Source organism: Ranitomeya imitator, chromosome 2 (assembly GCF_032444005.1).
Source record: "Ranitomeya imitator isolate aRanImi1 chromosome 2, aRanImi1.pri, whole genome shotgun sequence".
NCBI classification, from domain to species: Eukaryota; Metazoa; Chordata; class Amphibia; order Anura; family Dendrobatidae; genus Ranitomeya; species Ranitomeya imitator.
This window is the reverse complement of record NC_091283.1, coordinates 774,224,930-774,240,585: the sequence shown is the minus strand read 5'-3', so window position 1 is coordinate 774,240,585 and position 15,656 is coordinate 774,224,930. Positions and strand designations below refer to the sequence as shown.

At 42.3% G+C, this 15,656-nt stretch overlaps 1 protein-coding gene across 1 annotated transcript in view; it reads left to right on the top strand.

Annotated features, from left to right (window-relative positions):
* LOC138665749 (lysosomal acid lipase/cholesteryl ester hydrolase-like) overlaps window positions 1-15,656 on the top strand; it is a 52,608-nt gene extending 36,952 nt beyond the window's left edge. The window contains exons 4-10 of the mRNA XM_069753517.1: window positions 3,703-3,901; window positions 6,126-6,235; window positions 7,331-7,467; window positions 7,889-8,035; window positions 8,607-8,678; window positions 12,808-12,876; window positions 13,476-15,656. Coding sequence (XP_069609618.1) covers window positions 3,703-3,901; window positions 6,126-6,235; window positions 7,331-7,467; window positions 7,889-8,035; window positions 8,607-8,678; window positions 12,808-12,876; window positions 13,476-13,709 — 968 coding nt within the window. The 3' untranslated portion in view covers window positions 13,710-15,656. The remainder of the gene's footprint in view (window positions 1-3,702; window positions 3,902-6,125; window positions 6,236-7,330; window positions 7,468-7,888; window positions 8,036-8,606; window positions 8,679-12,807; window positions 12,877-13,475) is intronic.

Below are 15,656 nucleotides of genomic sequence, written 5' to 3'. Positions count from 1 at the left end.
CAGTGAAATCTATAAGGCCGGCTTCACACTTGCGAGTTTTACGGACGTAAGAGTGCAGAAACTACGTCCGTAAAACTTGCAAAACATGCGGCACAATTATTCTCTATGCCCCTGCTCCTATCTGCCATATTAAACTGATCAGTATTATACGGCTTTCTACGGCCGTAGAAAATCGCAGCATGCTGCGTTTGTCACCGTATTGCGCAAATTAAACGTCAATGAAAGTCTATGGAAGCCCCAAAAATACGGATCACACATGGACCAGCAGTGTGACTTGCGAGGAATACGCAGCGGGTGTTAGAGAGAAAAGCCGGTAATTCATTGCGGTGTACAGTAAAATCACACTGACAGCTTACAGTAGAATAGGTAGAATAAATGTGTACACATAGAATAGGTATATATATATATATATATATATATATATATATATATATATATATATATATATATATATATATATAATATTTCTTCCAGCGCTAGACCGCTTTAAAGCCGGTAATTCAATTACCGGCTTTTGCTTTCTCCTTCCTAAACCCGACATGATATGAGACCTGGTTTACATACAGTAAACCATCTCATATCACCATTTTTTTTGCATATTCCACACTACTAATGTTAGTAGTGTGTCTATGCAAAATTTGGCCCTTCTAGCTAGTAAATTAAGGGGTTACATGGCGGAAAAAATTGGCGTGGGCTCCCGCACAATTTTCTCCGCCAGAGTAGTAAAGCCAGTGACTGAGGGCAGATATTAATAGCCTGGAGAGGGTCCACGCTTATTTCCCCCCCCCTTCCCTGGCTAAAAACACCTGCCCCCAGCCACCCCAGAAAAGGCACATCTGGAAGATGCGCCTATTCTGGCACTTGGCCACTCTCTTCCCATTCCCGTGTAGCGGTGGGATATGGGGTAATGAAGGTGGCATTAACCCTTGTTATTGTAAGGTGACATTAAGCCAGATTAATAATGGAGAGGCGTCAATTATGACACCTATCCATTATTAATCCAATACTAGTAAAGGGTTAAAAAAATACACAAACACAATCTTAAACATTATTTTAATGAAATAAAAACAAAGGTTGTTTTAATATTTTATTGAATGCCCAATCCAATCACTGAAGACCCTCGTTCTGTAACCAAAAAAACATAATAAACCAACAATATCCTTACCTTCCGCAGATCTGTCACGTCCAACGATGTAAATCCATCTGAAGGGGTTAAAATATTTTGCAGCCACGAGCTTTGCTAATGCAACATTGCTCATGTCTGCAAAACCCCGGAGAATGTAGGTAAAGTAGGTCATTGACCTATATTTACCTGCATTTGCGGTGAGGCGCCCTCTGCTGGCTGATCCTAGATCGTGGGAACTTTCCTAGAAAGCTCCCTGGCTCGAGTTCATATGAGGACAACCAGCAGAGGGCGCCCTCTTATGATCTCTGTATATATATATATATATATATATATATATATATATATATATATATATATATATATATATATATATATATATATATATATATATATATATATATATATATATATATATATATATATATATATATATAATATAATCTCTCTCCCTTTTTTTTTTTTTTTTTTTTTTTTTAACACATGGATCCCTTGTATATCCGTATGTCGGTTTTGCAAGCCTGCGATAAAAACACGCAGTACGGATTACATACGGAGGATGCCATGCGCAAAAACCGCTGAAACACCCTGCCTACGGAGGAGCTATGGACCACTATTTTCGGGACTTTTCAGCGTATTACGGCCGTAATATACGGACCGTATTTTCATACGCTGAGTGTGAAGCCGGCCTAAAACTGAGTGGGCAGCGACACCCATGACTGAACACAAAATAAAGCACACGGCTATGACTAACTGAGCAGGCACAACATAACTATATATAAAGTGCATTTTGGACATCAATTGCAGCGCCATTTTTAATGAAACAAAAATATTTGTGATGCACAATGCATCACTAACAACGCACTGGGGGCGGACAGGTTAGATGCTTGAAATGACGTGATAGGTTCCCTTTAAAGAAGCACTACTCCCATCAAAGTTTTTATCCTCTTAATATATTGCAGTGTGTACTTACAATTGCTCAGTTTTCCTTTCCACAAAGCAAATTTTTCTCTTTTCTCTGCTCTATGTAGAAACGGGAAGTCTATTGTCTCTGCAGAAATCATTCCGCTCAACTCCTGATCCAGCTCCTCCCCTTCCTGTCAGGGACTTTTGCAGTGAGTGATGACTCCTACAGGGAAAATTGACCTCCTTTTTCTATGTAGAGCTTAGAAGGATTTTCTAGTCACTTTTTAATCACATGTCATAGACCTAATGGAAAAGAGAAGAATTATCTGGGTAGAAAGATAGAATGAGCAATTGTAAGTACACAGTGCTACGTAATCTGATGATTGCAATATAATAAGCGGATACAAATTTTAATGAGCGTGCTTTTTTTTTAAACAGACTTCCTCCTCTAATTAGTGCTGTTCCACTGACCTTGGAACGGTGTTTCCTTTCTTTTTATTTTTTATTTATTATAACTTTCAAAAGTTATGCCCCGAGGAATAAGTAACGTCAAATATGCAAATTTTTCCTCCAGCCAACTGGGCGTATTCCTCATAACTTCTTTATAGGACTTTGTTTATACTCATGCATGTTGCAGTCTAATCAAAACACAGCCGCATCATAAAGGGAGGAAACAGCAGACACAGAGAGAATGACACCTGCAGCCTGGCCCTGCATGCTTTTCTGAGATGAGATTTCTCTTGTGTGACCACTCTCAGAACTACGCAGTTGATGTTTCCCATCTTTTAGGTCACAGGATAGAAACACTGCCAGCGTGCCAGAGCATAAAATAAAAGTAATAACACAGGACGTCGCCTGCAGCAATTTGTTCTAATGCTGCAAATTTCCAGCGCTACTGCTTTCTTGTGTTTGGGTGCTCCAATAGCAAGCAGTGACTCCAGAGTTCTCAGTGGTCACGCGAGTCTAATCTTGTCTCAAGAGAATACTCACGTTGCAGCCAAGACCTTCTTTCTGTGTGTTTTTGCTTTTTTTCCCCTCTATGATGCAGCCGTGCTTTTTGATTGGACAGCAACATAGAGGAGAATAAGAAGACACAAAAGCGCACAGAGAGGAGAATAAACAACATTTTACAGTTTCCCTGTGGTATACATCCACTTCTACAAATTTGCCTATTGAGTACTCTCTATTACCAAAGGGCATGACTTTGTAATGAAATGGCACAGAACAAAAATCAGCGTAGTAGCGCCAATTTCAGGACATGGTCTGTTTTAAATCCTTTAAAAATTCAAGTGAAAGGTTATCATATTTCAGTATCGCTCGTCATATTTACATACGAGAAAAGATTTGGTATTTCTACCACAAAGGATTGTTTTGCTACAATCTGTTCAACTGAAAACTGATCAGCTGAGAGAACAGAATCCTGTGCTACCGTCTACTATGGCATATGGAGGTCATAGTGTAGGTGGTGTATTTCACAACCCTCTATCATTTAGGGACACGTTCTACATATGGGTCTACTATGGCATTGTGCAATTGAAAAGGCTCTTAATTGTTTCGTATTTTGTTTGTTTTTTTAATCCCCATAAATCTGCACATATTTGACTCTGCTCTTACACTTTGCACTACCTGATTTATTACAGTGTGTAGCTTCATATGTATTTCTTACTTTCTAGGACCCAAGCCTGTGGTGTTCTTGCAACATGGTCTACTTGCAGATGGAAGCAACTGGGTCACTAATATGGCGAACAATAGTTTGGGCTTCATCCTGGCAGATGCAGGATATGATGTGTGGATGGGAAATAGTCGGGGAAATACCTGGTCTCGGAAACACAAGACTCTCACTCCTGATGAGGAAGAATTTTGGGCATTTAGGTAAATGTGAGCAGTGTACCATTGTATAGTCAATAAAAAGCATCTATTCCTACTTTAGTTTATAGTTTACAATCTGCGATAACGTAAAACATATTCTCTTAAAAAACAAACGGACAATAAAGGATACCCGAAAAAACACAAAGCAAACCATGTCCTTTATACAATGGTAAACTACATTAAATGACCTAAAATACTCCAAAGTTTTTTTTTTCTCCATCTCCCCCTCTTTCACCCTTTTCCCCCTCTTTCACCCTCTCCCCCTCTCTTTCACCCTCTCCCCCTCTCTTTCACCCTCTCCCCCTCTCTTTCACCCTCTCCCCCTCTTTCACCCTAACCCCCTCCCCCCCTTTCTGATACAATTTTCTATACAATGGTAAACTACGTTAAATGACCTAAAATACTCCAAAGTTTGTTTTTTTTTCACCCTCTCCCCCTCTTTGACCCTCTCCCCCTCTTTGACCCTCTCCCCCTCTTTGACCCTCTCCCCCTCTTTGACCCTCTCCCCCTCTTTGACCCTCTCCCCCTCTCTTTGACCCTCTCCCCCTCTCTTTGACCCTCTCCCCTTTCTCACCCTCTGCACTCTTTCCTTCTCCCTTTTCTCACTTTCTCAGCAAAGTTATTCAATAAATTAAATGTATCCCAAAGTCATGCCATTTAAATATTATAATCGATTTCGATTAAATTCCTGTATTTTTTTTTTTCTCTGACCAATAAACATTACATAAAATTGGTTCTCTGACCTGTATGTTCCTCCTGGTTTCATGTTAATGCTGCTGGTAGATCCTTATCTAGGTTTGTCACTAGCTCCATTGAGCACAGCACCCAGCTATTTGCAACAGTCTCATAGGCAATGAATGGAGTGGATGCTGAGCATTATGTTCTAGAGTGGGCTTTGCAGAGCCCCGTTCTTGTAATCACAGCGGATTCCAGCTGTCGGACCACCAGCAGTATAACCCATTAATACGGATACAGGTAGCTCTATAAGTCAGCTGTCCATAGACTTTTAAGGTTGCTTACCAGTAGCTTGCTACCATCAGAAAGGTCTTGGAAGTGAGTATGTGGGGAAGAAGGGGTCAGCATTAGGCCATGTTCACACCATCCTTTTTTTAATGCGGAATCGCCGCGATTTTCCCGCTGCGGGTCCGCAGCTGTTTTCCATGCAGGGTACATTACAATGTACCCTATGGAAAACAGGAACTGCTGTGCCCACATTGCGGAAAATCGCGAAAAAAGCCGCGCTGAATAGCCGCGGTAAAAAAGAAGTACCATGTCACTTCTTTTTGCGGAACTGCAGCGGTTCTGCACCCATAGACCTCCATTGTGAGGTCAAACCCGCAGATGAAAAAAATATCTGCGGGTTTTCTGCGGTTTGTGGTGCAGAACCGCTGCAGTGTGGCTGCCCCCCCGTGCCCCAATCCCACCCCCCCATGCTCCGATGCCACCCCCCGTGCTCCGGTGCCCCCCCCCCCCCCCCGTGCCCTCATCTCCCCCCCTTATACTTACCCGGCCTCCCGGTGTCCGTCCGGCCGTCTTCTCCCTGGGCGCCACCATCTTGCAAAATGGCGGGCGCATGCGCAGTGCGCCCGCCGAATCTGCCGGCCGGCAGATTCGTTCCAAAGTGCATTTTGATCACTGAGATAGGTTATATCTCAGTGATCAAAATAAAAAAATAGTAAATGAACCCCCCCCCCCCCCCTTTGTCACCCCCATAGGTAGGGACAATAAAAAAATTAAGAATTTTTTTTTTTTTCCCCACTAAGGTTAGAATAGGGGTAGGGGTAGGGTTAGGGTATTTTCAGCCATTTTAACCCTAAAAAACTTCCTAGAAAACACACAGACTCTGCATAGAAAACTGCATCAAAAAAGCACCAAAAAAAGGACCTGCGTTTTCTGCAAAGAGCTGCGGTTTTTAGTCCTGAAAAAAAAGGAGGGAAATCAGGAACGTGTGAACATAGCCTTACTGTAAGCACTACATGGCTAAGGTTACTATTATTTTATTATGGGTTATACTTTTTTTAAGCTGCAAATTTTGTGCAGACATTGAGCCAGTGTGGTAAGATTTCAGCTCTGAAGCCTACAGGCTTGTAAATGCAGCTTTGGACTAGAACACTTACTGTAATTGATGTGATGTTCAGTACAAACATGCGCTGTAAATGAACAACTAATATGTTTATTAGCCTTTTTAATTCTGAAGGTTTTAATATAAATGTGTGCTTTCTTCTAGCTATGACGAGATGGCTACGCTTGATCTTCCTGCAGTCATAAACTTTATATTACAAAAAACTGGACAGGAGCAAATCTATTACATTGGACATTCCCAGGGAACCACTATAGGTATGAACTAACCGTAACTATATAACTCTGATGCATGTAACCAACACCAGTCATGTTTCTAAATCCTAATTTCTTGAACAAGGCCATTGTACACGTAATATACGACTTTATCATATCCACAGTCATATACGTCCTTTGCACATACATTTCTGATGACTGCACTGAGCTAGGAACATAAAAGTTTATGTTCGTGAATTTTCAACTTGTGGATTGTGCAGACCAGACTTGTAATGGACAGATCGTAAACTTATTCTCCAGAGTACATATTATGATCTGCGTTGGGTAATCTAACGCTTCCTGGTCTCTATCCCCATCAGGACTCGTCTTTCTTGGTCCTTTCAGACAACAGTCCCATTCCAGGAGCCATAGCTTTTCTTTTGCATGAGGTCCTACGTTTTGGGCCGGTCTACAGTTATATTTTTCGGAATGATTCACGTTACGTGGCTGCACTTCTGGAAGAAAAGTCTTTGGCCAATAGTGGATAAAATGTTTTTTTACTTTAATGCATTTGGATGCTGAACCAGCGTCTTTTTCAAGTGAAAAAACAAAATATTATTGTCACTGTTCTAGCATAAGTATGTTCTAGCCTCCAGCCTAGAGTACCAGTAGTACTACTGGTACCAGTAGTAAGGAGCTGTAGTAACAGACACGTCCCGTAGACAAGAGTAGTGGGACATTAAATCTAAGGATAAGTGTTTAAAATGTAATCAAGAAATATAATTGTCCAGATTGTTTGTTCATCCGCAGCATTTTTGTATGAACCTGAAACAATCAGTCCTGTAGAAATCCTGCTTCCAGCCCAAGGATTAATTCCCACTGATCAGTGTCATCTCCGTCAGGTGAAGCCCCAAGCCCTTGGGAGCCAAGGCTTAGATATAATGTGCATTACTATAGATTAGGTACAGCAGGGAGGTTTCTGCTGCAGCCGGCACTGTCGCAGCCACACACAGGACAGTAGGAGGGCGACATGACTGAATCCATGGGTCACACAGATTTATATATAATATGATATTTTTCAGTTCTGCAGCACAGCATTGGAGTTATTATTTGGATTACTGGACTAATTGTGTTTTTTTAATGTGTTTTGTATTCTAGGATTTATTGCATTTTCAAGTTTGCCTCAGCTGGCAAAAAAAGTGAAAATGTTTTTTGGGCTGGCTCCTGTGGCTACTATCAAATTCTCCAGCAGTCCATTGGCAAAATTGAGCATTGTTCCAGAGTTTGTAATCAAGGTATGGCTAACCAAGTGGTCAGTAGAATAGATTGTGTTTTTCAGGATGTTCAGTTGGCCAGAAGGATTTGGGGGTAACATTTTGATTGAGAAACCTGATATTGGAGCGTTCTAGAAGACAAATGATCAACTAATGACCTTTTGTAGTATGTGGTTTGGTAGTTACTTCACTTCTGGGACCCACAAAGCATTGAGTACGGGGTCCCACCTTTGGAAGGCCATGGGAGTTCCTAAAACTGCAGAGCTTACCCATATATCCACCATTTCATTCCCAGTGGTGGGAGTCAGTGCCCCCCTGCATATTCTGTGGATATAGCAGAGATTTCCAAACTGAGATTATCTCTTCACACCCATTCTATACCATTTTGTTTGATCATATTCATTGTAGTTAGAGGACCTTATACTTATTTCTTTATATTTAGGACCTTTTTGGCAAAAAGGAATTTTTACCCCAGACAGAACTCATTAAATGGCTCGCCACTCACTTCTGCACCCATGAAGTGATTGAACAAATATGTGGCAATATTTTTTTTGTTATTTGTGGATTTAACGAGAAGAACCTCAACATGGTAAGCTTAACAACCATTTTTTTTATTTCACTTAAGCTTTATGGCTGCGTTACAGAATTGTGCATGGTATATACTGTATTGTGGCATGACATTGACGACACAGAGGTTCGCCTGCGCTCAGAAGACTGGCGGATACAGAACTTAGATTGCGCCTTTTGAGCAGCAGGATTCTGTGCAGATTTTCTAGTTCATTGCATGGTAGCAGAGGTTGTGCCCTGTTCATCCTACAGCTCTGAGCCTCCATGTGCCAGGCAGCAGATATAGATAGGTAATACTGCTAGCCCTATATAGCTGCGGGTATGAGCCTTAAAGAATTTGGGGCTGATGGCCAGGGACAGTACCATTAAGTAGACACTTATGCAGGTGAAATAATAGCCCATGTTAATAGGCAAGCATTTATAGCGGGTTATAACATTTTTAAATCAATTCAGTGTGTTTTGTGTTTTTAGTATCTGGGAAACAAAATAACTGGCTTTATTTGGCAAGAATTGACTGAAAATTGCCATTTTGTAGTGTGAGTCCCATTCTTTCTTTTAAGCAGCAAGTGTTTTTTTTATTTTCTTTCTTTTAGAGTCGAGTAAATGTATATTCCACCCATTGTCCATCCGGAACATCTGTGCAAAATATAATCCACTGGGCTCAGGTAAGGAAGCAATTCCATTAATGTACACTCTGCACCCTATCTTGACTGACAAAAAAAAAAAACAGAAATGTGGTAATTTTTGCAAATTTATTAAAAAAGAAAAACTGAAATATCACATGGTCATAAGTATTCAGACCCTTTGCTCAGTATTGAGTAGAAGCACCTTTTGAGCTAGTACAGCCATGAGTCTTCTTGGGAATGATGCAACAAGTTTTTCACACCTGGTTTTGGCTATCCTCTGCCATTCTTCCTTGCAGATCCTCTCTAATTCCGTCCGGTTGGATAGTGAATGTTGGTGGACAGCCATTTTCAGGTCTCTCCAGAGATGCTCAATTGGGTTTAGGTCAGGGCTCTGGCTGGGCCAGTCAAGAATGGTCACAGAGTTGTTCTCAAGCCGCTCCTTTGTTATTTTAGCTGTGTGCTTGGGTCATTGCCTTGTTGGAAGGTGAATCTTCAGCCAAGTCTGAGGTCCAGAGCACTCTGGAAGAGCTTTTCATCCAGGATCTCTCTGTACTTGACAACCAGTCGTCCTGTCCCTGCAGCTGAAAAACACCCCCATAGCATGATGCTGCCACCACCATGTTTCACTGTTGGGATTGTATTGGGCAGGTGATGAGCAGTGCCTGCTTTTCTCCACATATACTGCTTAAAATTATCACTAAAAAGGTCTGTCTTCATCTCATCAGACTAGAGAATCTTATTTCTCATAGTCTGGGAGTCCTTCATGTGTTTTCTTTAGCAAACTCTGTGCGGGCTTTCATATGTCTTGCACTGTCTTGCGTAAAGGCCCGACTGGTGGAGGGCTGCAGTGATAGTTGACTTTGTGGAACTTTCTCCCATCTCCGTACTGTATCTTTGGAGCTCCGCTTCTTTACCTCTCTCACCAAGGCTCTTCTCCCACGATTGCTCAGTTTAGCCGGACGGCCAGGTCTAGGAAGACTTCTGGTGGTCCCAAACTTCTTCCATTTAAGGATTATAGAGGCCACAGTGCTCTTAGGAACCTTGAGTACTGCAGAAATTCTGTTGTAACCTTGCCACAATTCTGTCTCTGAGCTCCTTGGCCAGTTCCTTTGACCTCACGATTCTCATTTGGTCTGACATGCACTGTGAGCTGTGAGGTCTTTTATAGACAGGTGTGCGCCTTTCCAAATCAAGTCCTATCAGTTTAATTAAACACAGCTGGATTCCAATGAAGGAGTAGAACCATCTCAAGGAGGATCACAAGGAAATGGACAGCATGTGACTTAAATATGAGTGTCTGAGCAAAGGGTGTGAATACTTATGACCATCTGATATTTCAGTTTTTCTTTTTTAATAAATTTGCAAAAATTACTACATTTCTGTTTGTTTGTTTTTTTTCAGTCAAGATGGGGTGCAGAGTGTGCATTAATGAGAAAAAAATTAACTTTTTAGAATTTATCAAATGGCTGCGATGAAACAGAGAGTGAAACATTTAAAGGGGTCTGAATACTTTCCGTACCCATTGTACATATAAATAAACATTAATGTAGCCCTATCCCCGATATTGGACCTTCTGGTATATCCTATGTCTGTTCCAAATATATTATGTGGACTCAGGAACTGAACCTGCGCCATACCTGGCAGATGCAGGCTGTGTTGCACATCTAGGATATGCCTGTAACCGCAAGGAACTGCTGTTAACTCCTTAAGTGCTGCTGCCAGTCTCTAACAATAGTATTTACAGCGTGCTGTGGGGATGTGCACCATTCCACCCAACCATTACTCCCATATCGCATCAAGACAATTGTGGCGTTCCATGGCAACCATGGACATACTGAAGATAGCCTTTACTGTGCTTCTATAAAGACCAACCTGTGGCTAGGCTTCCCAGGAGGCCGTGACTGTGGATACATGAGGGTCAGTGGGTGCTCTTGCCGGCTGGCCTGGCTGTCTTTAGAAAGGCAGCACGGGTCAGGGCTCATCCCACTGAACTCCTATAGTCCTTCCCCTTGGGCAGAACACTACTCTCACTACACAGGGTGCGGATACCACACTCCGCTAAGACGTTATTGGATCTCCAACAGTCAACAACATTCCCATCAAGTACACAAGATGGTGCAAATGACTAAGTCTCACCTTTCTGCTGGCTCACCATGGAGAAGAACTTCCATGACTTCTGGGCCAACTACCCCAACCAGTAGCACCCCGCTCTAGGTGGGCACCCACAGAGAAGAGGTAGCGTCAAGCTTAGGAAGCTGACAAGCACAGCGAGATATGTGGTGACCTGGTTGTCCCAACCTGGGTTCTCCAAATGACTTTGTGGGCTCAGTGATGGGAAGTTGAGCAAATCTATTTTCCGCTAGCTGGTACTGTGGCTCTTGGACTGACATCCTGTAGAATCACACTGGTGACAGAAGCAGGGCCCTTTTATATCCCACATCACTCATTTCAGGGCATTGTCCCACAGCATTGGGGAAATTTGGGGAGAGGTAATCACTCATTGTTCAATTAGACTGCATATTTTTCTTCCAAGCTGTGCATACTAATACACCACAGGGGGCTGAGCATTCCACAAATTAACAATACAAGGGTCAACGGACAGTCTCATATGAAACAATGACTCATGTCCCATGACCTGCTGAACAAAGGAACGGTACATCTGGCATAATAAAGAATACACTGCCAAGGCAGTGGCCAAATTGACACTGTGTAGGGTTGATCGAATGGCTTTGGATAAGTGCTTATCCGAATAGCTATATCGCTTACCGAATAGCTGCATGGGTAACCTGGAGCGCTCCCGATAATCAGCTGTTCGGCGCTACACGGTGACTCGGTGGTTAGCACTGCAGCCTTGCAGCGCTGGGGTCCTGGGCTCAGATCTCTCCCCCCCCCCCCCAAGGACAACGTCTGTAAGGCTACGTTCCCACGATCAGGAAGTAGCAGCGCTTGTGACGCACTATTTTCCAAAGCGCTGCGTTCTAATCACGCAGGTAAGTGCAGGTAAATATGCATGTGTTCTCTGAACAATGCAGATTTACCACATCTCCGCAACAGAAATTTACCCACTGCCGCTCGTAAACCCACGGTGCGGGTGACTACACAGCGTCAAATAGAAGCACAGGGGCATGGGATTTCTATAAATGTGAGTGCAAATTGTCTCTTCAGAGAGGAAGAGGACTAGAACTCTAGTGCCACCTATTGGAAGTAGCAATCCTAACAGTCAATGTCGACCTTTTAACGAGCCTTGTCACATGACTTAGGATAATAGCCAAACGAGCAGGGCCGGCGTCGGCACCCGGCACACCGGGCAAATGCCGGGGCCCGGGGGAGAGAGGGGGGCCCACTCAGCTGTCATAGATACAGCTGGGAGAGCAGAGCAGGAGATAACGTGCTCTCTCCACCCACAAAGTCACTGCTGGCTGCGTTCTCTTAACCCCTATGTGCCAGCTCTGACACAAGCATCTTCTCACTCAGTGAGTGCAGCCAGGCAGTCACACATAGGGGTTAAGAGAAGGCAGCTAGTGTGACATTGTTTGTGGGCGGAGAGAGCACGTTCTCTGCTCTGCTCTCCGCCCCTGGCTGGCTGCCCTGCTGCTGAGTTGAGGCAGATTCAGGAGGAGTTCCTAGTCCTACCAGTGCCTGAGTGAGTGGCGCTGCTATATACTACGTGGGCTGCGCTGCTATATACTATGTGGGCTGCGCTGCTATATACTACGTGGGCTGCGCTGCTATATACTACATGGGCTGCTATATACTACGTGGGCTGCGCTGCTATATACTACGTGGGCTGTGCTATATACTACATGGGCTGCTATATGCTACGTGGGCTGCTATATGCTACGTGGGCTGCTATATGCTACGTGGGCTGCTATATACTACGTGGGCAGTGTTATATACTACATGGCTGTGTTTATATGCGATCATGAATCGGGGTATGTGTTAAAGGGGGGGCCCACTGAGACTCTTTCGCCCGGGACCCTCAAAAACCTGGAGCCAGCCCTGCAAACGAGAATCTCAATTTGCAGACACTGTGTTTCGGGGTATTGCCCCTCGTCAGTGCAAAGTGGAGATCTGGTTTGGCTGATTGAGAGGCGTCTGACCAAATGGATATAACAAAGCTCATTGTATCTAAACTAAATGGCTGAATGTATCCCTCTTCTTTTTTTAGGCAGTGAAAAGTGGTGAACTTAAGAGTTTTGACTATGGAATAAAGGGTAATATTCTCCATTACAACCAGGTACTGAATCATTATTATCCCAAAACTTGCACGTGGGTAGATAGATATGACCCCTTTTTTAACTCCTTCATGACCGGAGGTATTTTCTTTTGTGTGTTTTGCTTTTTTGCCCCCTTTTTCCCCAGAGCCATATTTTTTTTTTTTTTTTTTTTTTTTTTCTGTCAGTATGGCCATGTGAGGGCTTGTTTTTTTGCGGGACGAGTTGTACTTTTGAACGACACTATTGGTTTTACCATATCGGGTACTGGAAAACAGGAAAAAGAATCCAAGTGCCGTGAAATTGCAAAAAAGATGCAGTCCCACAGTTGTTTTTGTTTTGCTTTTTTACTATGTTCACTAAATGCTAAAACTGACCCGCCATTATGATTCTGTTCAAAACAGCTGACATGTGCCGGAAAAGATAAGGGCTCACCGCTGGAGCCCACATCAAAGGGAGGGTGTCCGGCATCGGCGTATTATTACGCACAATGTCAGAAAGGGGTTAATATTACATTGTACATGACTGCAGGAATATGATGGTCACTAGTAGACGAGGATGTTGGCTTTTTGCATTTTTTTTTTCCAAACCTGACTGTTACTTGCTGACTTTTGTCTTCTAGACTGTGCCCCCCTTTTACACTGTAAAGGACATGAAGATTCCCACTGCGTTATGGAGTGGAGGCAGTGACTGGTTGGCTGATCGTAAAGATATGGCACTTCTGCTTACTCAAGTCAGTAACTTGGTTCACCACAAAGAGATTCCAGACTGGGAACATCTGGATTTCATCTGGGGCCTGGACGCTCCGGAGCGGATGTACAACGAAATCATTCAGTTGCTGAAGAAGTTTTCTTGAACGTGTTCTGTACTGTAGGTGAAGAACAAGGAAGGAGGGAGGAGAATGTTGCCTCATTGACTACCAGGCGAAAACTTCATATAAGTTGTAGCCATACAACTTATTAATTTGCAATGGTGCTTCAGCCACATAGAGATTTACTATAGCTACATACAGAAACTTACTATTGATATACAAAAAGATAAAGGGTCCTGATTCATGAAGACTGGAGTTTTTCATACCAGTCTAGATAACGGCGCAGGGTGTAGGCAGAGGCACTTACCGTAATTCGGGCAAAGTGCAAAGTGTGATTCGCCTCCCTACAATTCTTACTCCAGTGGTGGACTGGAATAAGATTTGTGGCACATGTCATAAATTTGATGAGTGGGGCTAACAATGCCCCGTCACTCCTTCGCTCCGCTTGCGTGAAAGAAAAACAATAGTCTCAATGTTTTGTTGCAAGTTTTCAAAGCCTTTTTACACCAGTTTTTTGGTGTAAAAGCTTTGATGACTGGGGGCCATAGCTTTCTGTTTCTTTCCACATCGTTTTACCCTAGTATTATGTTCAGCAATGTCACTGTCATGAGATTCTTAAAGAGGTTGCCTGTTATATACTACTCCCACCACTGTGCCAAACCCCAGTTATGATTAATCAGGGATTAATAGTTCTTCCTGTTTTGTGTGTGAGGTTTATGTTTATTTTTTATATTTATGACAACTAATGGATTGGTATTTTTAAAGATTGAGCTAAGTGGAGAACCTGTTTAAGGTTTGGTAATGTGATTGTTCACGTAAAGTTTTCCATGGATTATTAATTTTAAGTTAAAAATAAGAAGGAACCACTAAATACTACCTACTTACACTTCATTAAAGTAAAAATACTCAGGAAATGTGTAAATATACACAAATGATCTAAAATCACAATGCAGCAGTTGTTGCGTTATCTAGCAGGTCTTTATAAAATAGCAATAATGTGAAATACATTTTACAAAGTGCTAAATTTTATACAGAACACGTTTTTGATATATTCGTTTTAGGTTGGAGCATAAATCAGTGTTATTACCACATCCGTATAGCCTACTGGCAGATTTCACCCCCATTTTGTAAGATCTAATTACAAAATCTGGTTATTGCTGGGTTTTGACCAGTACATTTTGCCATGTAATTAAAAGAAATAAAATAAAACAACACTTATTAATTACTACATTGGTTTTATACTGTGCCTATGTCCATTGACTACTTGCATATATATTGGAAAATACATATAGAATGCATGTAATGGTTTTAAGGTGATTAAAGTACACATTTCTACCACTATATGTTGACAGTAATCCCTGTTTGGATGATTGTGCCTTAGATTCTTTTAACAGCATACCATGTGGTTAGGAGGGGTATTGCAATTTAAACTTAAAGGCTAATACCTAATAAAGTATAGAGCAGTGGTCCCCAACTCCAGGCCTCGAGGGCCGCCAACAGTGCAGGTTTTCAGGATTTCCTTAGTATTGCACAGGGGTTGGAATCATCACCTGTGCAGATGATCACATTACCACCGATGCAATACTAAAGAAATCCTGAAAACATGCACTGTTGGCGGCCCTCGAGGCCTGGAGTTGGGGACCCCTGGTATAGAGACTCTATGAAGCAATGGCGCACATGCAAGGCATTTCAGAATAACTGTAAAAGGTGTTTTACAATGTCCATATGTTAAAAACCATGTATACTTGATTCCTTTTTGAATTTTATGCATTTACTGATGACATTGTGGTTCATCTTTCAGTTTTGGTATCCTATTATCTCATGCAGTTCACTTTTTATTGAGATATCTTTGCCTGCCCCAACGCCTGTATTGTTTATTAATTTAATCCTGTGATGTATTTTTAGATATTCTATGGCCTATTCTACCAAACTTTGTTGTGTTATATGCATCGGGGCAGGAGCTAAACAGTAATAAATTGTGAACAACTAAAA